Here is a 26,324-nt window from a genome sequence, read left to right as displayed (position 1 = left end):
GGACTATGTAAAAATACTAGATGCCATTGTTAAAATTTTATTGCATTTTGATTGATGCATCTATTATTTCAAATCATAGGTGAAGGATGTGTGTGTGTTTATACAGTATGTACATTTAAAAACATGCAGGGCATCAATCAGGACATACTTTAAAGTATGCATTGCCCCATGTTGTGGCTGTATAAAAACAATTTTCTAGTGTACGTGTGTGTCTGTGAGAGAAAAAAGAAAGTTGAAAAGTATGAGCTCACCTCTTCCAGACTGCTGTTTGATCCCAGTCAGAGCTGGATCCATTGGCTCCATCACAGGGGCTGTCTGAACGTCTGCCCGCACCTTGATCTCTGCAGACCTCCTCAGAGACACGCGCGATGACTCTCTCTGGACTACGCACACAGACACACACACAGACACATGCGTAAATTTAAATACATATGTTGCAGTTGCCAAGACACTTTTAAAACTCAGCAGCTTTTTGGGTATCACTTCTCTATAAGGCGCACCGGATTATAAGGCGCACTATCAATAAACGTCTATTTTCTGGTCTATTTTCATACATATGGTACACCTGATTATAAGGCACATTATGCAACACTAGTAAGGAATAGGGGTGTCGCCATGTTTTCCTTCTCACTCAGCAGGTCTGCTCCAGCAGTGCTAGCTAGGGTTAGCAGCAGGCTACATGGCAATAATAATCACCTCTGAACAGCAAAAGAGCTAGCACTTAGCACGGTTAGCGGCTAATGCTAATAGTGCTCCAGTCTCTGTGTTGGAGAACTAAACTGAAACTCCTGTATGTCGCTGTACTTCAGCAGATAGCTTTACTGTTCTTTACAACCTGACGGGTAAAATTCATAAATAAGGCACACTGTTTGAAAAAAATTAAAGGATTTTAAGTGAGTATTATAGTGTGAAAAATATGGCAAATTGTCTAAAATAACTCAATATTAACTGAACTCATGTTTATGTTGCTAGACGGATGCTATAGCTTTGCCGGTTTGGCTGTTGCTAGGTGGTTGCTAAAGTATTTTAGGTGGTATTTAATAATTTTCTGTTATATAATTATATAATTAACTGTTGCACTCAATTAATGTGTACAGGATAAATTATATTAATAATTACTGGCTATGCAGAAAACATGTGTTTAATTAGAAAGCTGCATACAAGCCTGAACAGTGCTGATATTTTAAAAACTGTGCAAAAATCCCTGGGACTCAAGCAAAACTCAGCAGGACTCGTGGGACCAGTCAGAATATATTAGAGCAAGCGCTAAGATGGGGAAAATCGCTGGTTCGAATCCTGGTCATGCAGCTCGTCATCAGCTGTCAGAGCCCCAAGAGAGTACAACTGACTTTGTGTAAGCAGGAAAACATATACAAGATTCTTGTTTTCGACATGCCGATAAGACAATTTAAGCATCTCCAATTCACCTGATAGCATGTGTTTGGCCTGTGGTAAAAAATGGGACAGCTCTATTGAGCGCGATATTGCTGTTTTAATAAATACATAAGTACATTTCTTTTCATTTTATTTCATTTTATTATTTTTCTCATATTATTTTTCATATTGACCTTAACGGGACTAAAACAAGTAAGAGCAAGCAGACGTGGGTTTAAAAAAAAAAAAACATTCCTGCACAGACCTCTCTACCTTACAACTTACAAAGACAGCATGTAACCATATACATACAAAGAACATCTATATGGTCAATATAGGGCCATATAGATGCAGATGCAAAAGAAAAGGAACTTAATGCAGAAGCAAGGCTCTGTATATAATAATATAAGAACTGAGCCCGGGTCAGCCTGCATCTCTGTGATACGTTTCACTGTGCAAGTGTCCCACCTTTATCCAGGGACTTCTCTACAGACGATTTCTTTGGCGATGCGATCTTGCGGACAAGAGTGAGATGAACAGTCTGGCCTGTCTGCTTCATCACATCCAAGACCTCCTGGGTGGTAAAGCCCTGGAGGTTCACTCCATTCATCTGTTCAGAGAGAAGCAAGAGAGACCATAAAGGTTCAAAAGTAAGTGAAGAGGAAAACTGTATAAAAAAAGGCCCTATACTTAGGCCTGCATTCAGGTAACTATGCTATATGGACAAAAGTATTTAGACACCTGCTTATTTATTATATCTTCTGAAATCAAATATACTTCTTTTGCTGTAGCAACTGTCTCTACTTTCCAGTAAAGTCATTCTACTAGATTGTGAAGCATTGCTAAGAAATTTTGATTGCAATTAGTGAGAAGAGAGTATAAGTTATTAAGCATTTCCAGAACTCTTAATTCATCCCAGAATTATTGTATCATGTAAGCGCAATAATTCCACAAAACACTCCCTTTATAATATATTCTAAAAATATTCAAAAAGACAATAAAGAGTATTACTCATATACATGCAGGGGTAATTAAGATAAAGCTCATTAAAGAGTAATTAGCAACCTACCGCTATTATTCTGTCATTGACCATAATATTCCCACTCTGCTCGGCTGCACTGCCTGGGACCACACTCTTCACAAAAATCCCCATACCATCTGTAATAGACGAGAAAGAGAGAGTAAAAGAATCAAGAGAGAGCGAGAGAGAGAGAGAACAAAAAAAGAGAGAAGGAAAGTCAGAAATAATATTAGTGTCCTATTAAGGTTGCTAATTATACTGCTTTTTCTATCATTTTTAGATATAAATCGGATCATAAATTGGTCTTGTAAGTCATTCACTCATTCATTCATGTTTAGCAGGGTTCATACACGTTTTAGCCAATCAATTTCCACGATTTTTTCATGACTTTTTTTTCACACCTTCAAGGAGAATTTTCATGACCATAAGGTTTTTAAAACATCAGTGCAGACATGGAGACTAAATAATAAAAAAAAAAACTAAAACTATAATTAAAATTGATTATAGTAGGTCTAATTAAATCAATTAAAATGTTGTCACACAATCTTTAATAATAACATATGCGTCAGATCCTGAGAGCTCCATTGAAAAGGCTTAAAGTTCTAAATTAACTTAAATTACTACATTAACAAATACATTGTGCTGATGTATTTGTTGTTTGCTCAAAATAGATTTTCTTTGTCGATAAACAGAAACCCAAAGATTTATAGACCAAATTTCCATGACTTTTCCTAAACTTTGTGGGTATTTTTATTTTTCCAAAACTTATCCAGTTTTGGAAATTGCTATTATTAAATTCCATGACTTTTCCAGGTTTTTCATGACAGTATGAACCTGTTAACTATTTTCCACAAGTTGTCACTATTAATACACTATATTAATACATTTTAGTGCATTGCAAATACAAATCTATAATAAAAAAGACTTTTTATAACCATTTTGGAATAGAGATATTCAATTTTAATTTCTCAGACACAGAGATACCTAAAAGAGACAGAATGTGGGCCTTGTTACAGAAAATTGTGGGGTAAATGTGCTACTGTACCTTCACTGGTTGAAGTGTTTCTGGCAACAATAGAAATGCCTAGACTTTGGCCTTCCTTCTTCTTCAAATTCACTTCATGAATCTCATAGCCCTCTAGATTGGCCTGTAACAGAAACATCACACAGCCCACTCAAACATCTAAGCACATGCTGGATATAATCATTTATGAACTGACTATATAGAGAGATTAATTAATTAATTATTCAATGAATTGTTAAATATAAGTCGAATTTAACCTTCTTGGAACCACATACACTTCACATAGACTTCAGATAGTGGTGAGAAATGCTGAGCACATTTACCCAGAACTTTATTAACCCTAAATAACTAATTTATTTAATATGATCAGAACTATTAACTTAACAATAAACGACTGCTTGTATATACCAAATAATGTTAAAATATCAGGGAAGAATAAAAAAAAAAGTGTACATTTTTGTTTGTCTCAAAAAGATCTAAATGTGTTAATATGATATGAATTCGTATCTGTTTTCTCTGATCCATAAAAACCTTGTATCTTCAAATGGTCAACTTTACAGGATAACGAAAAGACCTTAATCAATATTAATTAAAGTTGATATAAAACTATGATTACAGATTATGTAAAAAGATACAAGGTATATATTCTAATCTTTGAATCCAGTAGTGTAGTAGAGAGAGAGTGTTGTGAGGACCCCTACTGTTCTGCTGGTTCTGCGTGCTGGTATGGGTGGAGGAGGTAGAGAGGTAACTGGTGCAGCAGCTGGAGCAGGTGGGGGTAGTGGAGGAGCTTGTGCTTCAACAAGAGGGTCCCGTGCAATCAGCATGCGCACCCGTGTCCCACAGGCCTGCAGCACCTGCACCACCTGTTCACTGGTCAACCCCTGCGTGGGCGTGTCCCCAATCCGCAGGATGTGGTCACCTGTCCTCAGACGACCGTCCTGACAAGATAAAAAGCTAATTAATATATACACACATACACACACATTCTCACTCAGAAAATGATGTACGATTTTTTTAATAATCCATATTCAAATATTTTATTTTATGGCATGAAATAAGAATTTCAATAATTCTAGCAATAATTCTAGCTCTCTTTTTTTCTTACTTTTGTACTCAATACCTATAATTAATTTTACCTGTTTAAACTTGTTAACATCAAACTTTTTTAAATATTAGTTAAAACAACACAAGTTAACACAGCTTGTATTTTTTAAAATAAGTGTTTTTATCATTATGGGAGGGGAAATCAAACATACATGGCCCTGTGTGAAATAGTGTTTGCCCCCTCAGTTAAAACATAACTTAACTGTGGTTTCTGACACCCGAGTTCAAGTTCTCTAGCCCCACCCAGGTCTGATTACTGCTACACCTGTTCTTAATCAAGAAATCACTTAAATAGGACCTGCCTGGCAAAGAGAAGTAGACCAAAAGATAAGTATATTTAAAAGCTAGAAATAACGCCAATATCCAAAGAAAAACAGGAACAAACAAGAAAAAAATCTAAATGAGCTCCATCAGGCTTAGAAATCCTCCACATTGGTGGAATTACAACAATTCTGTAAAGATGAGTGGAGCCAAAATTCCTCCACAAAGCTGTAAAAGACTCAAAGCAAGTTACCGCAAACACGTGATTGCAGTTGTTGCTGCTAAGGGTGGAACAATTAGTTATTAGGTTTAGGGGGCAAACACTTTTTCACACAGGGCCATGTAGGTTTGAATTTATTTTCTCCTTAATAATAAAAACCTTCATTTATAAACTGCATTTTGTGTTTACTTGTGTCATCTTTGACTAATATTTAAATTACTAATTACAAACATGCAATAAAAAAAAAAAAAAAAATCATGAAAGGGCAAACACTTTTTCACACTTGCTTTCACACAGGCATAAGCCTAAAAATGCACCAAAATGAAAACCTATATGTCCTCTGATTGGTCAGAGCTGTGTGGTGCGTGAGAAAGTAAGTAAATATAGGGAGAATATTCTGTGTACCAGCACGAATTTGATGCATCGCGCATAAACCAATAGGGTCTCAGAATGGTATATGTTTATACTTCTCATCCAACCACAGTTAAATTCACTCTTATCTGGATTTTTTTTAACAATGAAAAGCTGGAATAAAAAATAAATAAATAAAATGAAATAGGAGTAACAAGCTTATTTTTTTATTTATATATATATTTTTTAAATGTAAGGAGCAGAAGGTACAGATAATTGTGTAAAAATGTAAGAAGTAGTAGTAAAAATTTGTCTGAAAAATAATTACAGTATAATAAAGTATAGATGACCTAAATTTTTACTTAGATAAGGTAAGGTAATTAATTATTTGTACTTCATTACTTGACACCTCTCATCATTATGTCAGAACTATTTTGCCAAAACAAGGAGCTTAAGTTTGTATTACAGTAGATTCTGGCACTTATCAGGCCTCAACAGGTTCCAGAGACATTGCAATAACTTCATCAATTAAATTACTGCTCTCGCAAGGCCTTCCCTCTTTTTCCTCCAGCTGAGCTGAGCGATATGTTCTACAGCTGTAGGGCTCGGGAGGGATAAAGTACAGGAGGAAAAGGACGGACTACAGAATCATTACACCCTGACAGGAGAGAGGAGCAGGAGCCTTTGTGGAAGGAGAAGAAGACATGAAAGGCGTTTTGATGCGTCGACGTGCAAAGGCAAATCTCTGCGTCCCCGGCCCCGCCTGTGTGCAGGACAGCAGGGGCGCATTGAAGCCTGGTGCAGCCATTAAAGGCTGAAATGGGAAACGCCAGGGATAACAAAGCCCCAATTTTGACAGCTTTTTTGGAGCATAAGATCCAGTGATGTGTGAAATGCAAGCGCTGTGCCTTTTGAACAAGAAGGGTTTTGTTGCCTGAGCTTTGGACATTGGCAGGAAAAGAAGAGAAGGAAGGAGGGAGGGGGTAGCTGGACGTGTGTGTGTGTGTGTGTGTGGTTTCAATAGAGGACAGTATTCTTTTTCCAGTCCCTATCCCTTTTGTGTAATCCAATTCAGCAGGGTGAAGTGACATCAGCTGCTTTTTTGTTGTTGCCATGTTCCCATGTTAAATTTGAGTGGTCCTGAACCGCAGCGTAGATTAGCTCAGATCAGGAAATCTAAATGGGATTGGTATAAAGTGAACATATGCTGTGTCAGGACTTTTCAGTTCTCGGCACAAAGCACTCAGAAACGTGGCTGTAACTGTGTGCTCTTACAGAAGAAAGTGGATCAGTATGATGGTTTGATGTGATTGTTATTCAGCAGGTTCTACTGTACCTGGATCTGTCACTACCATGACCAGAGAGACATGTAAACTCTGGTCAGATACAGTGGACTGAGGTTTAAGAGGGAGGGATTCAAACAATAAACAGTAAATCATACATTATATGCAGTTTACAGTTCATAAGAATAACCTGTAGAAAAGTAAGCATGAACATCCTGTAGTATGAATTAATAAATAAGTAAAAAAAAAAAAAACAATCACACACAACATCATACCATGATTGGTTTATACTTTATTTTTGGCCATATGACCTCAAATCATTATAGGAAATAATGAACTTATAATGAATTATAGGAAGTAATGGACTACAAATTCTTATTTATCTTAGTTCAGTAGAAATTTTGGTTATCTATAATTTATTGTAGTTATTATTTTATCAGACAGCTTTTTAATTCTACTCTTTACATTTTCACCTTGAAAATCCTGATATTTTAGATAAAAAAAAAAAATAGGAAACTTTTTTTTTTCTTTATTATAAACATCCCAGCTTGGTTGTAAGGATTTCTGAATTAGAACAAAATTTGCTGAGTATAAAAATATGTTTTCACACCCGTAGTTTGTTTCTCTGGTCCGATCAGTGGATGAGTTTGTTTATTTGGAACTAATTGGAGTTTTCTCCCTCCATTTGGTTTGTTTTTACACAGGCATTAAACTAAATGCACCAAAATGTGCATCAATAAACCACGCAAGCACATTGTTTAATATGATTGGTCAGAGATGTCTACTGCAAAAATAGTGAGAAGAATGTCATGTGCTTCGGCGTGTATATCTATGTAGTGTGAAGCTGCTTTAGCTTAATTAAAAGAAGTATATTTATTAGTTGGGTCGGATCGAGATCACAAGATCACGTTCTGACCATAAGTGAACCGCTCCAGAAAAAAAAAATCGCATTTGGCAGGGACGGGACAGATTACAGTGACAGTTGGGGTCAAACTTGGTGGTGTAATTAATTAATTGTAAGTAAAAAAAAATAATAATTATACGTTACCATGACCAATGCTTTAATGTTAACAGCTCTTATTAATCCACATATTTTTTTGTCCATATACAGTCCTAATTTGGGCATTCCTGCTCATATTTATTAATTTACTGCAGTATGTTAAACTGAGTAAATAAGCAGTAATTACAGTGTAGAAAGCCCAGAAGCATATCTAAAAGTGTTTAGTAGTAGCAGTGTGTAGAAGTGTGTTCTAGTAGGTGGTGAGCCAGAATGTAAAAACACTAACCTTATCAGCAACGCTGTTTGGCACAAGAGTTCGCACGACAACACCGGTAGCCTTTCCTCCCACAATACCAAAACCCAGCCCTGAACCATCATTTATCAGCTCGATCTCCTCCACATGTCCCCACTGCTCCTGTAAAACACAAACAATGCATAATAAACACTAATTAATTATCTGGAATACCTCAATTCATCTGCATATATATTTACACAACAGCAGGACAAGGGGTTACTGGAAGTTTCTTATACAATCATCTACGTTATGAATTAACATATTAAATATTCAATGATTCAGACAAGGAAAACGTAATTTGAAATACATAATGTGAAGTTTATAAACAGTGTTACACAACCAAAAGAATTAAGAATAGATACAATACAATTACATAATAATAGCAACATCTTTAAAATAAGTTATACTTGTGTTGTTTTGGCAAAATTTGACACAATACTACCAATAACTAACATTCTAATTCCATTTTTTACTAAACATGTTTATGTCAGCAATTTTGACAGATTATCATTCTCACATTTTTTGTATTATTTTTCAATTGTTTTTGAAGCATTTTATGGGTACAAATCTGTCCTGTTATAAAGTCTTATAATATTATATTATATTATAGAGAGTGTAATTAAACAAAAAAAATGGTCAGTGCGTCTTATAATCATCTTACGCATGAATTTTACAAGTCAGGTTGTAAGGACAATTAAAGTCACTGTGCTGAGGTACAGTTATAAAGGAGTTTCAGTTTAGTTCTCAAGCACCGAGACTGGAGCAGTATTAGCACTAGCCACTAATTGGCATTAGTATTAGCACTAGAGGTTAGCCACTAATGATAATGCTGCTGCACCCAGCCTTAGTGGAAATCTGGAAAACTAAGCTTACTGTAAATAAACTGATTATTTTTTTTAAATAGATGTTTACTGATCTGAATCTGAAAATATGATATACAGAAAGAACGTTTAGAATCTACTTTTAACAGAACTTTGCTGCTTCATTCAAAGAACTTAAGTAGAATTAATTTGAAAGATGGTGGTTTTATAATATATGGAGGATCTAGAAAGGGTAAAATGACTTATTTTAGGACACAAAGGTCACCTGACACCAGTTACAAGCCAGTTAAAGCCCTCAAACTGGTATTTAAAATGTAGGCCTTCAAAGTCCAGCCTTAATACATCAGCTTGTCCTGAATAAGTAGGATCATCAGACAAGAGCAACTGCTAAAGCATGACCTGAAACGATACATCACCGAGAGTCCTTCCCAGCCAAAAAGCCTAATGAACGAACGTGTTAAATGTCACGTGCATAAGTCAGCGATCAGTGTCAGGGTCAGGAAACCCCACGAGTGTCTTTTCCGCAGCCGTTCTACCCCTCGGCTCCCACATCGCCCGCGCTCCTAATCACCAGACTCTCCTTGGGCACTTATTAATGACTCGCAATCAGAACATTTCGTTTCTCTTATTACCAGCCTCTTATCTGATGGGTGACTTCCTCAGCAATTTTGCTGCTATCTAATGAAACCCTCCCTTTTCGCTGTTTCATCGCACCAGTCTCGGGAGACAAAGCTTTACACTAGCGCTTATCCCCCCTCGCGCAAGAAAAGAGCCATTTCCGAGATAAGAACTAAGAAGGCCTGAGCAACACCCATGCCTCTGCTCTGCCTCAAGTTCAAGTCTGAACTAACTATCAGGGTAAGTAGAGTAGCAAGAGTTTCAAGCTATTTTTATCAGCGTTAATAGAACTGCAGGTCAGACTTGCACTTAAAAAGTCACAGAAAAGAAGGATAAAGAACCTGCAGTAATACATTCATCAAAAAAAAAAACATCCAAAAGGAATCAACAAACAGGAATGAAGCTTGGTAGGTGATGGAGATGATTAACAAATCTGTGTAGAGGTGGAGGTAGAGAGCACCTTGGCCAGCACCAAGATCAACGGTTTGTTTTTAAACTCCATGAGCAATTCCGTACAATGGCAGGTCACATTTTGGTCTTCATTACAGATACTTTGACAGCTCAATGTTGTGCTAACCCATAAGATCCCAGATCTATTTCTTAAAAAAAAAAAATGAAATTCAAAATGAGAAATTCATCAAAGTTAATCAGTTAGCAGCTAATTTATGTTTTTTCGTCTTCTAAGGTTAAAATCCTGAATAAACAAAGCAGCTTGTTTTATCAATCATATAAGACTGTAATATTGCATATGGAACATGAAAAACACTTAATTTAAGTGCTTGAATTCTTAAACTGGTTGAAACAGATCAGTAAAAGCAAAAAGTACACTTTTAAAAGGAGCTACTTTTATCTTAAGGACTAACAGAGCAAACTTACATCTTGTAAATAAGGTCAGATGACTAAACATACCTTCACATACACATATTAGGGCTGGATATCAAAATTAAACACCAAAAAAGTCACAGATCAAGATGTCTCAGTCTTGCCGAGTACTGAAACGTAAAAAAAAAGTGGTTCTTGTATTAAATACTTTGCATAAAATGCACATAAACAAGCCAAACACGGAGAGCGTGCGCAGCGAGGTAAAAACAAAAATAAAGGGAACTAGCAGTATTAAAAATAATCATGATTATAATAAATGTTTAGATGATAGACGCCACTAATATAATTGAATTTTAATTTGTCAATGTAATGCATTTTTTTTTAAAGAACTCCTATAACTAAAATGCATAAATTAATGTGTGTAGGAAAATATTTGTAGTTTAAGCACAAGCAATGATTTTTGTTCTTGATGACAGTATATGATTACTCATGTCAGCTTTTAAATAAATAATAATATATAAAAAATTAGTTTTTTGTATTTTTTTTATCACAATTTAGAAAAAGGTATAGAAAAAAAGTATTGTATCGTTATCGATATTGAAAATTTTATAACTATGCCCACATCATGATGTTCACTAAAGTAAAATAAAATAAAGGAAAGAGTTCTATAACAAACTTTTTACATCGTGTAAAGGGTTTGTTACACATATGTCACCACAAGCTTTTTGGGTTAAGAAGGTCCTGAAACCAGGACCAGAAAATCTTTTGTAACTGCACAGTCCTGTCCTCTACTCTAACTCTTGTCCACATACTGTTGCTTGCCTTGAAACACAGATATTTGAATAGAAAATACAGAATTAATAAAAGCTGCATGGGAAAGACTATTGCAGTACACCATTAAGAACCTCTACAACTCCATGGCGAGACATCTGGGATGCTGTATTACATGTCACAAACCACTTTTGTACGTGTTGCTCAATACTGTGTATATATGACCAAGATTACCCATATTAGCCTCGATGCTTTATAATTTATTGTTCCTGGTAACCTTCATATCATTCTGTCTGAGCGCAACTATTTTTGTAACAATTTCTTTGATGAGTGAAATAATAATACTACTACTACTGCTAATAATAATAGCAACAGTAATGTGAAGAAAGAGAACCACCAGTGGAGGTCATGAAGAGGAGACGTAAACAATCCTAATTAAACCTGAATTTACTTAATAGCGAAGTTGAATTCTGATACCGTCCCAATCGGAACTTAAAATACACAGCAGATGACCACATACCGAACGCAAACAGCCCTGCTCTTTAAGGTCACAGCATAAATAAACAGCTATACATCAGTGAGAGTTTTAATGAGAAAGCTGTGATGGGGGTCAAACTCCACGGGATTCTGGGAAACCGTTATTCCTCCAGGACCCGGCATCCCTGAGCTGTGCTTCGGCGGAGTCCAGCCTGCTTCGAAACGTTCCTGCACACTATAATTAGGACTGGAGATATTTTAAAAAGGCTTCGGAGGCCGGGTTCACAGAGAAAAGCACCAGGGCCCGGGAAGTGAGGGAAAACATGCCGGAGTTAACTTGCATGCTACGCCTTTTAAGGCACAAGACCATGAAGCAGCGGATCCCCTGGAGGCCGGGCAATCTTACATAGATAAATATTGTTTCAGCTTTGTGAAATAAGGGAACAGCCTGAGACAGTGAGGGGATTTGGGGATCGTTTAAATATAGGCATTACAAATAGGACATGCCGTGTGATGTCTTCATCATTAGGCCTGTTGAAGGAAAGCTATTACAGGAATACTCCAGATTTGCTCAGTCTGATGTCTGTCTGATGAATCGGTAGCATTTTACCCTTTACCATGAACAGTCATTTCTCTCTTAGAATGGCTGTAAAAGTCTTGTTTATAATGGATGGTTTTACAGCATATATATATGCTGAATTAAGTGAATTCTATTTTAAGCATTTTTAATTTATTTATTTATTTTTTACATAGATGATCATTTTTACAATGTTTCCATGTACTGAAAATAATAAAACTAGATAACACTAGAACACCCTTATATTTTGCATTATAAGTCGCACTATTCATAATCGTCTATTTTCTGGTCTATTTTAATACATAAGGCATTTTGGCATTTTGCGACACTAGTAAGAAACAGGGGTGTTGCTGTGTTTTCCTTCAGCAGGTAAAGCTAAGCTAAGTAAACAAAACTCTTGAATTCTTAAAAAAAACATTTTCTTTTAAAGTTGAATGAGCGCTGCATCTTAATCTATACAGATTTCTCTCCTAAAAACAGGTTATTTGGATGCGCAAAGTGCTTCCGTTTATGCCGACAGAGCTACACTGAGGAATCCTGAGTGTTCTGGCAAGCCAGGGCGATATTAGCTAGCGGTTCGTCCTATGTAGCTTGTTTTAACACAGTAAACGGGCAGGTTACAGTCAGATAATATTCTGAACGGTGAAAGAGCTATCGTTTAGTGCGGTTAACAGCAAATGCTAATGCTGCTCCAGCAGTGCTAGCCGGGGTTAGCAGCAGGGTACAGGCTGATATACTCCCCTCTGATCAGCGAATGAGCTAGCGCTTAGCACGGTTGGTGGCTAATGCTAATACTGCTCGGGTTTCGTGCGGGAGATCTAGACTAAAACTACTGTATAACATTGTACTTGAGCGAATAACATTGTACTGCTTTCTACAACCATTTTTGGGAAAATTAAATGATTTTAAGTGCACCTTATAGTGCAAAAAAATACAGTATTAGGCATATCAGTGTCCAAATGGAGCCCAACTAGGGGTGTACGATTTGATATTCAATGTCCTTATTTTTCTGATATTGTTCAAAATCACTGGATTGATTACAGGCCAGCATACACGCCAATATTCTCGGTATAATATTTGTCTCACAGTTTAAAAATGATGTTATTTTTGTATATAAATAAATATAAATATATAATGCATATATACGGTTTATTAGCAGATTTTTGCACTATGAACATCTGTATCAGACACAAAAGTTGTATCGTTTGAAATTCAGGATTGATTGTTATTGGTTTATAAATATTAGCCCTCACTTTTTACCAGGCTCTGCACGGTGAAGCGCTAAAATATATTAGTGAACTTTCGTTTCCCATTAGAAGTAGTAGGTTACTGTGCTCCTCTAAAAATGACTTCTTAATGATTTTAGAACTAAACTGAAGCAAATAGGAGACTGTGCTTTCATTGTGTGTTCCTAAACTATGGAATACTTTACCAATAATACTTGAAGAGCTTTGATTAGAATGCCAGTATGGTATGATAATGGCACTCTGATAAAAGCCACAGGTTTACTTTACCATGAAAACACATAACCTAGCAATGATGCCAGTCAAGAGGGTTTCTAAACTAATCCTAGTGTGGGTTTAAAACTAACTTTGGTATGATGGAAATTCATTTGTAAATGTTCCAGCAGTATGATTTCCTGGACTTAGAAGAAAATAAAATATTAAATTTTAAACATTTAAATCATTTAATGACTTCAAACATAGTCAATATACTAATAACTAACTTCACATAGAAGTAGAAGAGAACAAACTTGTTTGTTTAAAAAACTCAAAACACACTTCTAAAAGATGTCAATAGGATAGCATCTCCATCTTTACCTTAGATTCTACTGAGTGTGTTTTGAGTTATCATTTTTTTTCAATCTTTCTCTAAACTCAGAAAAATAAGTCAACATTTATGCCCATGGAAGTCAACCGTACACTAAATATGCAGAAACCGAGATTAGGTTAAAAGACCACAAGAGTATCGCTTTAACGCTCTCTGTTTGACTGCCAAGTGGTAAAACATGCACAGATTGATATTCGTTTAAAAGGGTGCTCTTATTTTCATTGCGAGCTGTACTCTAAATTTTCTGGATACACTTTACAGCTCGGCTGAAAGGCGAGCATAAACGTTATGTTACGTTACGGGCGCTCCAGTCGCTTCCTCCACTTTTTAGCTTCATCATCCATAAGCTGCGGGCCTCTTGTGTAAAGCCGCAATTGTCACTAAATCAAATTTTCTCCCGATCCAGCCTGCCAAGTAGGAATTTCAGCAGAATGATAAACAAGATCAGTGCCGGCTATTACTCCGTTACAGCCAATCATGACATTTGGTGACAGGTAGTTAAGCCAGGCAACAAGCAATCAAATAAAAGCCAGACTTTTGCATGGTGCGCCATTAAACTCGACCTCGCGAGAAACATCGCATGAATTAAACAAAGGCGAAGGCCTGGTTTTGATATGCAGGACGTGGCATCGATCCAAGGGCATTAAAACAATACGAGCGCTGAAAAAAAAAATGCACATTAAAAAAGGCCCAGAAACACACAGAACTGAGCGCGCCGAAATAAATCTAAATAACATCATTTAGCAGCCTTTTAAAATCTCCCTCCCCGAGCCCTCCACGTGTGTTCACACTAAGACCTTCAGCTGAGCGGTATTTAATTAAAGTGGACGAGGGGGAACGATTGTATTTATTGTTAGAGGCTCGAGTTAATCAGCTTCATCTCATGGCTGTTGATCTTTTCCAGGCTCATTTGCCCTCTCCGAGAGTTTATTTCTCTCTCTCTCTCTTGGCCGAGAGCAGGAAGAGGATCGTTCGGGCAATCACAACAGTCACGTCTGCTCATCTCGCTGCTGCTCCGGCTCAGGTTGAGGAGAAAATTACTTGTGTGTTTTTCAGTCTTGAAACTGGTGGGGTGGTGAGATTTTGTTAGAAGCTAGTTTTCAGAGGGGTTGTGCACACTGACTAAAGTTTACTTAATAAACATTAAATTATAACCCTTTTTAACTTTTCAGTGGCTCTCCCAGACTATACTTCTAAAAATAAAGATGATTCAAACTTTTTTTAAGCAACCTTAAAGGAGAAATCTGGTGTGAAACGGACTTGGGGTTTAGTAAACCATGATATAGAGTACAAACTTTTCTCAAATAGCCGACCTCAATTCTCCCCCAACATTCCAAAACACAGAGCTTTTAGCTGATGCTCCCAACAGGCTTACAACGCTAGAGATAGGGGCATAGAGTACAAAGAAATCGCTATTTTTACACCGTTAACAAACTCAAAGTAGCTCCACACTTTATTGGTAGAATTCTGAGGGCACTTTGAAAGTGCACAGGAAGTTTATTAAAAACACTATTATACACACAGTAGCTTTCAGAAGTTCTCCAGGCACCACCATCTTAAAATTAAGTCACAATAAGTCAAATAACAAGCACAAATGAAAAAGCAGTATAGGGCAACAGATAAGATTTATTACGTGAAAATGCATGAATTATAGCTGTTGTAATCTGAAGAACAACTCCAAGGTACCTAGTTTAGGGGCCTCAGCATTCTACCAATGAAGTATGGAGCTACTTTAAGCTTGTTAAGAGTGTAATAATAGTGATTTCCTTGCATGGGCATTGTTATGCCCCTAAGGCTAGAATTGTAAGCTTGTTGGGGGCATCAGCTAAAAGCTATATTTCAGCCGATATTTCAGAATGCTGAAGGGAGAACAATGTTGGGTAATTCAACAAGGGATTGTATTTTTAAGCATGTTTCACTACACCCAAAGTCCATTTCAGACCGGATTTCTCCTTTAATCTACAAAGCTTTAGAGTTTAGATGATGCTCCACTGACTGTAACAGGGGAGATTAGTGATTCTGTTATTCCCTCTCTAAGCTGGAGCACTGCTACTGCACTATGTAACTTCTGTGAAAGACATATCTGTGTAAAATCCTGTAGTATTACCCTACAGACTCAGTCCACATGCTTCTTGCACTACAGATTCTGCTTTTGTATATCTCAGCTTGTCAACAAATGCATGTGCATATCAGATTTCAGACAAAAAGTAAGATTGTGTTTGTTTGTTTGTTGTTTTTACTGTTCACACCACCAAACAGATAACACATCTGTCTCACATATGACAAAAAAAAATATTTACACTGTGTCAGTATGCAGACATCCCAAGTCTCCCGGAAGTTGCAGGAGTCTACCACATATCAATAACAGCTCCTTGATGCCGTTAAGATAAGTCCAATAAAATCACCCGGAATCTAGAAATATGGTCCAAGAGTGAACACAAACGTGCATGCAGGCAACATACACTTTTTTTCCCCCAATCGGGTGAGGGAAAGAGAAAGAAAGGAAGAGAAAGGCGGTCTTAGGAGGGTTCTTATTGGCCTGTTTACTGCAAAGTGTCTGTGAGTTAGCCTATCAGTTTGTAGTGTGGGCGGCAGTGTTTTTCCCCCTCCTGGACGGGATGTGTTCAGTAAATAAGAGAAGGAGCATCATGGCTCCCATCAAAACCCAGTCTATAATGATTTTAGCATTGCCCACAGGGAACTAAATGACTGCAAAAGGAATGCTGAGGTCAGCTAATGTGACATATACACTTTTTGGGCAGTGGATTGGGGGTGGGGGGAGTTTCAAAATTTTGAAACTTGGGATTTCTGGAATGTCAGAATGTCAAATACTCCAAAACGTCTTGGGGGGAATTTTATTATTGTATTTTTTTTTTTACACTTACTTCCAGTGAAAATTAAGAAGGTCTTTTCTTTCTCCCGTACAGTTTGGAGATAAAAATGGCACAATGGCAACATATAAACTACTAAAAGGGTCGAACTCAAACAGACACAATGTGCAGAGTTTAAAACTTCTCCCCCCAAAAAAATCTTCAAACTATCAGAATGACCTCAGGGCACCATTCTAGGCCCATTACTCAAGGTTCAAACTGAATGCGTGGATAACTGAAAACACTCCTGCACCCTACTGAAATCACCTGAAATGGCCTTACCGACTGAATGGATCCAGATGGGGGAAAGTTGGGTTTTGATGCAGTGTCTCTGGCAACCACTAGCTCCACTCGGTCCCTCTGCTGCTGAAGGAAAGCAATAGCCTGCTGCTGGGTCACACTCTGGTCCAGAGGAATCCCATTGATGGCCAAAATCTGGTCGTTCTCTTGCAGTCTGCCATCTCTGAAAGTTGACAGCAGACAAAAAGTGCTTAAAACAGAGCTTTTATGGAGGTCTTTAAAAAAATACAATAAAAAGACCTTTTTAAAACACTGCTAGAGTTTTCAAAAAGTGCATATTATATAACTATTATAATGAAATATAATGATCACACTCATTCCTGAATAAAGACCTAAGTTACACAGGAGTAAACAGCTCTAAAATGCACTGAGCACAAGAGCAGTGAGCTCACCTGGCCGCCACACCGCCTGGCTGCACCTGTTTGATGAAGACTCCATGAGCGCCAACTCCATCAGGTCTGAGGCCCACCACACTAAAACCCAGGCCTCCAGACAACGGCCTCAACAGACTCACGTTCTCAATTTTTCTTCCCTGTAGAGAACACACACACACAAGATGATTTCCACAGGATCAGGGATAGAACAGAGAAAGATGCATAACATACATTGATACAGATTATAATTATGAATGCACTGGTAAATCAATAGCAGAGTTAAATACTAATTAATATACAGTACCAGTTAATGGTTCAGACACGACTCTTTTAATTCAAAGTGTTTTCTTTTTATGATTTTTTTATATTGTAAATTTAATATTGAAGACATTAAATCAAAGTCTTTATAGGCAAGTCAGTTCACTCTGCAGCCATTTGTGCAAAGTGACCAGGCACTTATTTACAGTCATGTAAAATCCAACTTAATTCTGGATTTCCATTTTAGGAGCGCATTTTAAAATAACTGGTAAAATCTGCTGAAAAAACATCATAAAATTTTAGAGCGTTTGACCAAAAACTGCACAATTTTTATTTTTTATTTTTTTTGGCAGAGGAAAGGGTGAGTTAACATTTATCAGCTATTATAGCAACAGAATAGCTGAACCGCTTGAATTTTTGCACCAGTAGTGGCATAAAGTTATCCAAAAGCAGTGTGTAAGACTGGTGGAGGAGAACATGCCAAGATGCATAAAAAACTGTGATTAAATATCAGGGTTACTCCACCAAATATTGATTTCTGAACTCTTGTAACTTTGTTACTTTTTGTTATTTCAGACATTTCCCATTTTCTGCAAATAAATGCTCTAAATGTCAATATTTTAATTTGGAATAAATATTGTCCCTAGTTTATAGAATAAAACAACAATGTTCATTTTAATCAAACATATACCTATAAATAGCAAAATCAGATAAACTGATTCAGAAAAGGAAGAGGTCTCTTATTTTTTTCCAGAGCTGTATGTATGCTACATCAATTGTTTGCTGGTCCTGTCTGCTAGCAATAACCAATTATATGCAATAAACTTTTAAAATAGAAAAAGTTTGACCACCAACTTTATATATCTATATAAATAAATCTTCTTTAACATTATCTTTGATATTCCTGACTGGCCCATCCTGTATCTTTGGGTGGGTTAAATTACATTGTGAACTATTACTATGATGGGTTTCTAGTTTAGGTGGGATTTTTCTAAAATTCTCTGTTGGCAGCAGATCTTTCCACTCAATTCCAAAATTCAAAACCCATAAAATTTCCATACATGATTTATATAAATAGATCATAATTCAAAACAAAATATTTTTAAAATATAGTGTTATCTAGGCAAGGCCTGTCCCCTTAAGCTCAAGTGTATCTCCAGAGCACTCTGTCCCACTTGGAATGTGTTTCTGTGTAGCACTTATTTATATTTATTGTGTGCATTTAAACCTGTGTATTTTAGCCATGGATGCACAAAACTGAATACAAAATGATTAATCATAGTATCCCATGCTACTTTATTACACTGTGACAAATAGTCAATAAGAAATACTATTAACAAAACTGGTTCTGATACTTGCAGCAAAAAAATTGACTCCGCCTTTAAAAAAAAGCAAAGCAACCTTCACAAGGTCGCTGATAAAGCATCACCGGCTTTATCACAGAAGCACACAAATACAGCGTGAGAACGAGGAGAGTGTGTGTGCCTAACCTTCGCTGCTACGTGGAGCCATCTCTGGAGCTGCTCCGAGGACACTGAGGAGGACACGTTCGTGCCATTGGACACTACAGAGCCCACGCTGCTGCCCGGACGACTGGCGCTCACGATCAGCTGGCCTTTTCTGGAGAAGCTGAACTCGCTGGATGCGTCTGGGGGCATACTGTTGAGCTAAAAGATGGAAAAAAGAAAGAGTGGATTCTTATGTATAATTGAATCAGTACTCTAGAAAAGTAAGAATTACACAGTGCAGCTACCATCCAACACCTAGTCTATCTGATCAATGCATGATTAAGAGGAATCAGTGAGCTGCTGGTGGAACTGATCATGCATAGCAAAGCTGGAGTTCACAGAGAGGTCAGGATCCAAACCTGCTTTCTCTGAATAACAAACATAAATTAAGATATAAATAAAAGCATTCAAAGAGAGGTAAACTAAAAATATTCAAAGCTTAAAAATAAGAAAAAAAAATCAGAGATTACAAAAATAAGAGAAAAACATTCAGAGATTTAAAATAAATGAAAACTAAAAATATTCAGAGCTTTTAAAAAAGAAGCTATAAAAAACAGCTGAAATTGTATTTCAGATTGTTATATGCATTTTGTGTGTTATATGTATTTCTGATAATGTTATAAAATGTTTTACATAAAATTCTTCTACTGCTGAAAAACACAGTTTAGTGTGGTTGCCTGTGACTTCTGGATAGAACTGCATCAAACTGTGAGTCTATAAATATTAGATACACATCTTGTCAAATTAATTGAAGCTAATTTTGATGATGCTGATTGTGCAATACAACACGTTACAGCGGGCATTCAGAATACACTTTACATGCCAAACGTTAGCATCCGCTACTGTACAACGTATAGCAATAAGATGAGAGCAGCCGTGCCCTATAGCTTCAGGCTGAAAAAAAACAAGAAAAGCAAAGCATGCAGGGAAAATCAATACATTCCTCTGCAGTTCTCCCTACTCCCAAACAGGTAATGTATTAATGACCTTTAGACTCACATTGTGGAAACTTATCAGTCTTCTGCTTATTTAGCCCAGGCTGACGGAGCAGGTTCCCGGCCATTTCATCAATATATTTCAGACAAGGCAGTTACTCAAACCAAGACAGTAGATATTAAGGCTTGATAGATCCACAAAAAAGATATTCGCAGCCACCCGCCTCCGTATACACAATAGGTTTTCCACCTGACGCATTCATAGGCGCTCGCCTGACCTTCCCAGCACTTAGAATATGAAGGCTAGCTTCCGTTATTGCCATTACCTTAATTTGGCGTGTGGATTGTTTATTGTGGAGAGGTTTCTTGTGTCAATAAAAACTCAGGCTGAATACAAATAGCACAAGGGGGGTTCAGTGTCTCAGCTCAGCAGCTAGAGTGATGCATGCTCACACTGCTGCAGTGGAGACATAAACCACACACCCTCACCTTATATATAGTAGTAAAACAAGAATAACTATAAATAACATGGTAATTAGTAGCAGTGTAAATGTCTTATTCAAATTCTGTACAGGAAATGATTTAGTGCATTAGACTGATTAATTTTTCCATATCAACTGTCTCAAAATTAGGTTTAAAAATAGTATAAATGTGACTGTTACAAAAAATAACTGGTACAAAACTATGTGTACTAGTATTACTGTAAGGAACATAAATAATATTAACATTAGATTGTATTTTGGCCCAACCTGAGCTCATACTCCTATATAATAGGAGTCAAAAAATAATGATACAGCAAAAAAACAAAAAACAAAACAAACCCAATAACAGGCAAAAATTGCATAAATAAAGCACTGAATAATTTAAATAAAAAAATAAGTTTTGTCTTGCTTTAAAAAAAACAAATACTAAACACACTTCCTGTGGAGACAGCTTCAGAACAAAATAAGAGACCACTTAAAAATGATGAGTTTCTTTGATTTTTACCAAATTGAAAACCTCTGGAATATGATCAAGAGGAAGATTGATAATCACAAGCCATCAAACCAAGCTGAACTGCTTGATTTTTGGCACCAGAAGTAGCATAAAGTTATCCAAAAGCAGTGTGTAAGACTGGTGGAGGAGAACATGCCAAGATGCATGAAAACTGTGATTAAAAAACAGTTGTTCCACTAAATATTGATTTCTGAACTCTTAAATGGAAACTTGTTTTCTTTACATTATTTAAGGTCTGAAAGCTCTGCATCTTATTGTTGTTTCAGCCATTTCTTATTTTCTGCAAATAAATGCTCAAAATAACAATCTTTTATTTGGAATTTGGAAGAAATGCTGTCTGAAATGAACAACAATATTCATTTTACTCAAACATCTAAATAGCAAAATCATTAAAACTGATTAGTATTATGGTTAAAACTATACTTCAGCTCTGAAGTAGTCGCGTGGACCCTAAAGAAATTGCAGCTATGCAGCATTCCATTTACCGTACTCCGGAAGTCGAAGCTGAGAATGAAGTCATACTTGTTGATGGCATTCCAGTTAAACATTCAGATAAGAGTCTGCTATTTCGAGTAAACGAGTATAGATTTTACTACAACTGCCTGGACAATCATTTACCAGTGTTTTATAGTGAAAAAAAAAATGTGTCTCAATTTTTATGTACCAGGTTAGCAGTGATTGGATTGATAGCACTGCTCTACAGAATTGTATTTCCGAATTGTGGTAACTTGTTCTTGGTGTAAAAACTTTACATTAATTTTTTGTTAAATTAAGATAATTTAATACAAATTCAGAACATTAGTATGTTACCTGTGTTTAGGAATAAATAAAACTTTACTGATTTATTTTTTTACTATAACAGTTTGAAACTCAATAAAAAAAATATATGAATATCCTTATTTAAAAAATACTCTAAAATATTGTAATGTTTTATTAGAGCTCTATCACCCATCCGATTATGTTCTTAAGATTATGTTTGGGATTTTGCCACTAAGGCAACGTTCACATCACAAGTCACATTGCTTAAATCTGATTTTTTGCTGAGATCGGATTTGGCTATCTTGACGGTTCGCATTCACAAATGTAAGTGATTTGTATCTGTGTGTAATGTGAACGAATCTGTCCCTGAAACGCCTCACATGCGCACATTAATACGTGTATAAACGTCGCTTTCTTCACCAACAACAAAAAACTTCATATTTGAGAGACAACTCGTAGCTTTATAAAGCGAATGTGTTAGAAGCTCATGTTTGGAGCATCTTTAGCTCAAGTTAAGAGTAAACAGCTGGTCTGAAGTTCATGCTCAGGTCGAGGAGGTGAAAAAAGGCCAGGTGGTTTGCTTTTGCTGTTTTGCAGCTATAGCTGCACAGCTGCACCAAGAAATGTGTGGGTACAAGAGAGAAGCATGTAGCACATGGGTAAAAGCAAAAAGATGCATGAATTCTGATTTGACCGTTCACATTCATATCGCACGTCCATGGACCGGATACGTATTTGATTTAGGACCACATATGAAAGTGACTTAAATCTGATTTGAAAAAATCAGATTTGGTACATTCACACAGCCATGAAAAAAAAAAAAAAAGTTTTGAGCCACACTGAGCAAAAAATCTGATTTAAGGCACTCCAGCATGGTAATGTGAATGTAGCCTACGCTGGTAGACAGAAAAAAATAATTATCTAAAAAAAAAAAATTATGTAAGCATAATTAACTAAATTTACTGCATTAAATCCACTTGAACAGAACTAGTTGATCCAGTAACTAGGACGTTTCAAGACATTGAAGTGTTAATAAAAGTAAATAATTGTTTCATATTTATACCATACCATCACTGACATGTAAAAAGCTTGTATCTATGTCAACTTCAAAAATATATATATTTTAAAGGGTTTTGCCCAACACGAAAAGATGCTGTTTGTGTCAACCACAGAGGAATTCGTGTAACTGCAAAGTTATGTAATTTTCTGCAAGACATTTAATCAAAATTTGTGTGCTTGACATTTTGTTAAATATATTAATTATAAACTGCTATATCAGTGCTCACAAGTACTCATAATTTGTTGTATTTTATCTCAGTAACTAAAAAGCATCAGTGTATTGTACACCCCTCCCCTCCAGTGTGGAGTTGTTATGCTGAGCCAAGCCTGACCTGGTCTCGGAGCTGTTTGACAGAGTGCTGCAGGGTTAATATATGGCCGAGAAGCGGGCTCTGCAGTGCTTCCTTCAGCGCTCCCAGACGCTCACTATGAGTCCATTCCTCACGCTGCACCAGCTTCGACTGCAGCCTCTCCAAGGCCTGAAGCACCTGCTGCCGCTCGGTTGCAGATACTGAACACACACAGACACAGAGATAAAAAGACACAGAGTTATGATTTAAGTACAATTATGAAATAATGACTTTACTACTGTAAAATTTAAACAGCATTAAGGAAATCTTTTGCAATCTTTTGTTTTAACATAAAATTGATATTAAAATTGATCAGAGAAATATATACAGCTAGTCTGCCTTTCATAATAAATCAACAAAACAATACATTTAAGATATCAATATAGCCTGTGCAAAATTTGGAACAGGTTTTATGATTTTATACATGCTCTAAAAAACAAACAAAAGACAATTGTTTTAAGCTTGAACGTTCTAAAGTGCAGACTATTAAGGTGACATCTTCAAGTTCTGCTCATATGCTAGTAAGAAAGGCAAATAAAAAAAACATACATTTGTTTAAGAATTATCAACAATCGGTTTAGCCAAGTGTGCTCAAACTATGTTTGCATTTATTATACTGTTAATTAGGTATCACTAAAATGTGGCATAATCCTTTTACCTGTTGGCACATTTTCATACATTGCTCCTCCCCGGAGAGCCTAATGTAGAGGGATGTAAATAAATCTGTCAGGACAAACACAGAAAAACAACATTAACAACCCTTTCTTCATCCGGCTGTACCTATATATGAATTTTTAAACATGTTTAAAGTCAAAGGTTTGTTTGGTAGATCTACCACAATATTAAAAACAGCAAACAGATATTGCGGGGTAAATCAGAATTCCTGTGTACCACAACACTGCAACAGGTAACAGGAGATGAGTGACAAAGATAAACACAAATCAAGATTTATGCAGATCCATTTACCTTCCTTAGAGAGTCATATTGTACACAACCCCGGAGAGCTGCTTGCTTTGTTAGCTGTGAAACAAAAGGACCTTGTGGCCACGCCTTAATGGCCTTGATTTAATTAATTTATTATATATGCTTTAATTATCTGTTTCCCACACCTTAAGAGGTTATGGCCACATCTTAATGAACTCATTTCCAGGCCTTAACAAGTTGTGGTCACGCCTTAATTATTTCCTTTTAACACAATTCGAACATATCTCATTTCTACGCCCTAATAAGTCGTGACCACTCCTTAGAATCTCATTCCTATTCCTTAATCAGTCATGGCCATGCCTTAGGATCTCATTCCCATACCTTAATAAGTCCTGGCAACACCCTAATTACTTTGTTCCCACGCACTAAGATCTCATTCCCCCACCTTAATAGGTTGCGGTCACACCCTAGGATCTCGTACCCCCTCCTTAATATCTAATTTCCATGCCTTAATAAGTTGTGATCATGCATTAGGAGCTCATTACCATGCCTAATAAGTTGTGTCAACGCCTTAATAATCTTAATAATAATCACACACATTAGAATCTCGTTCCCATGCGTTAATAAGTTGTGTCCATGCCTCAGAATCTCATTCCCACGCCTTAATAAGTTGTGTCCGTGCCTCACGATCTCATTTCCACGCCTTAATAAGTCATAGCCAAGATTCAGGATCTCATTCCCACACCTTAATAAGCTGTGGCCACAAAGTATTTTTATTTTAATATGATGTCACCTTAGGGGCTCGGTATGTGCCCACAATAATAACAAAAAAACATTAATAAGCTGCTCACTGAATATATCTGATTAGATTGATCGGATTAGATTTTACGCATGGTATCAATATTTAGAAATTATGGGTTAAACACGTTGATACAAAGGTCCAAAAAATAATATTAGCTAACCTAGCTAATTAGCTAAACCACCCAAACAACTGGTTAAAACATGCTGGTCATCTCTGTAGTCAGATGTTTGGCTGATAAAATAGTTATTCGGCTAATTTTGAGATTAATATGAATATATTCAAGAATATATATCTCATTGACTCACCTCAACACTACACTAACACCAATAAAGGTTAGTAACAATGAGAGAAAACAGTTATTCAGGAAGAAATGTCGATTCTTAACACCTAGGAGACTTCCTATATCATAACAGACAGCTCAGTTTCGGTGAGCTAACCCAGGTTAGCTAAGTTAGTTAGCGGTTAAATAACACATTAGCCACAGCAGCTGTGTTTAAACTAAGTAAAACAAGACGAACTCTGACTACTTACCGAGGTTTTAAGCGCCGAAGTTCTTCAGTTATAGCTTTAAAACAAGCTGGAGGTTCCTGTAAATAAAGTCCAAAACAGTATTGTAGTTAAAACGCTGAGCTTCTTTCAGCTGAGATTTCACTTGTTTTCATCCGCCCGAGCTCACCTGTCTGACGGAAGTGAGAGGAGCTGCGCTGCCTCACCTGAAAACAGGAAGCAGGTAGAGTTAAGTAACAGAGAGAAGCTCACATACCCAGAAAAAGACTGTTTAACTACATTAAACACAATAAACAAGACCTACATGATCGGGGCGAAGCGTTAACGTTACTTAATAAGTAGTGCATTTGGTCAATAATGTTGGATTAATACAAAACAGCTAACGGTTAAACGCTTTCTCCACAAATAGCTAGCTTAGCTAATGTACACAACACACAACAGTACAACAGGTGCATTAGTCTCTAACACGTTTTACACGCCGGTAAACGCAGAAATAACCAGTTTATCACACAGCAACCAAGCTGAAAATGTATATTAACTATATTAACCCACTAACCTGGAGTTTGTTTCTCGCGTCAAGGCTTTAAACTGCTGTTTAACATGTTATTTAGTAAGTTTGGCAGGCTGGCTAGCTCCACTAGCTGTGCTAAACGGGTGGTGAAGTTTAGCTGGCGTTAACTACTCCCCTCACACTCAACTTCATCAGCGTAAAGGTTTGTTTCTTTAGTTTTTATTCATTTTTAACTAAATAAGGCGACTGCTCTGTCTAAATAAACCATTTAAAGTGCAAATAAAAATACTAGAACTTTAGAGGGTTAAACAACTGCATT

The 26,324-nt window shown here is 36.6% G+C and overlaps 1 protein-coding gene across 3 annotated transcripts in view; it reads right to left on the bottom strand.

Moving 5' to 3' along the window:
• The window catches only part of patj (PATJ crumbs cell polarity complex component), a 210,094-nt gene extending 183,773 nt beyond the window's left edge, over positions 1 to 26,321 (bottom strand). For all 3 annotated transcript variants that reach the window (XM_022669623.2, XM_049465996.1, XM_049465995.1), the window contains exons 1-14: positions 26,051 to 26,321; positions 25,664 to 25,700; positions 25,519 to 25,574; positions 23,920 to 23,984; positions 23,244 to 23,422; positions 19,145 to 19,321; positions 17,415 to 17,554; positions 17,005 to 17,185; positions 7,928 to 8,056; positions 4,121 to 4,360; positions 3,441 to 3,543; positions 2,444 to 2,532; positions 1,843 to 1,984; positions 252 to 383 (exon numbers count right to left, since the gene is read on the bottom strand). In XM_022669623.2, the coding sequence (XP_022525344.2) occupies positions 252 to 383; positions 1,843 to 1,984; positions 2,444 to 2,532; positions 3,441 to 3,543; positions 4,121 to 4,360; positions 7,928 to 8,056; positions 17,005 to 17,185; positions 17,415 to 17,554; positions 19,145 to 19,321; positions 23,244 to 23,422; positions 23,920 to 23,941 (1,534 nt within the window). In that variant the 5' untranslated portion in view covers positions 23,942 to 23,984; positions 25,519 to 25,574; positions 25,664 to 25,700; positions 26,051 to 26,321. The remainder of the gene's footprint in view (positions 1 to 251; positions 384 to 1,842; positions 1,985 to 2,443; positions 2,533 to 3,440; positions 3,544 to 4,120; positions 4,361 to 7,927; positions 8,057 to 17,004; positions 17,186 to 17,414; positions 17,555 to 19,144; positions 19,322 to 23,243; positions 23,423 to 23,919; positions 23,985 to 25,518; positions 25,575 to 25,663; positions 25,701 to 26,050) is intronic.
• Positions 26,322 to 26,324: the final 3 nt, after the last annotated feature.

Source organism: Astyanax mexicanus, chromosome 16 (genome assembly GCF_023375975.1).
Source record: "Astyanax mexicanus isolate ESR-SI-001 chromosome 16, AstMex3_surface, whole genome shotgun sequence".
NCBI lineage: Eukaryota > Metazoa > Chordata > Actinopteri > Characiformes > Acestrorhamphidae > Astyanax > Astyanax mexicanus.
Note: the sequence above shows the minus strand (reverse complement) of the source record. Positions and strands in the feature narration are given on the sequence as shown.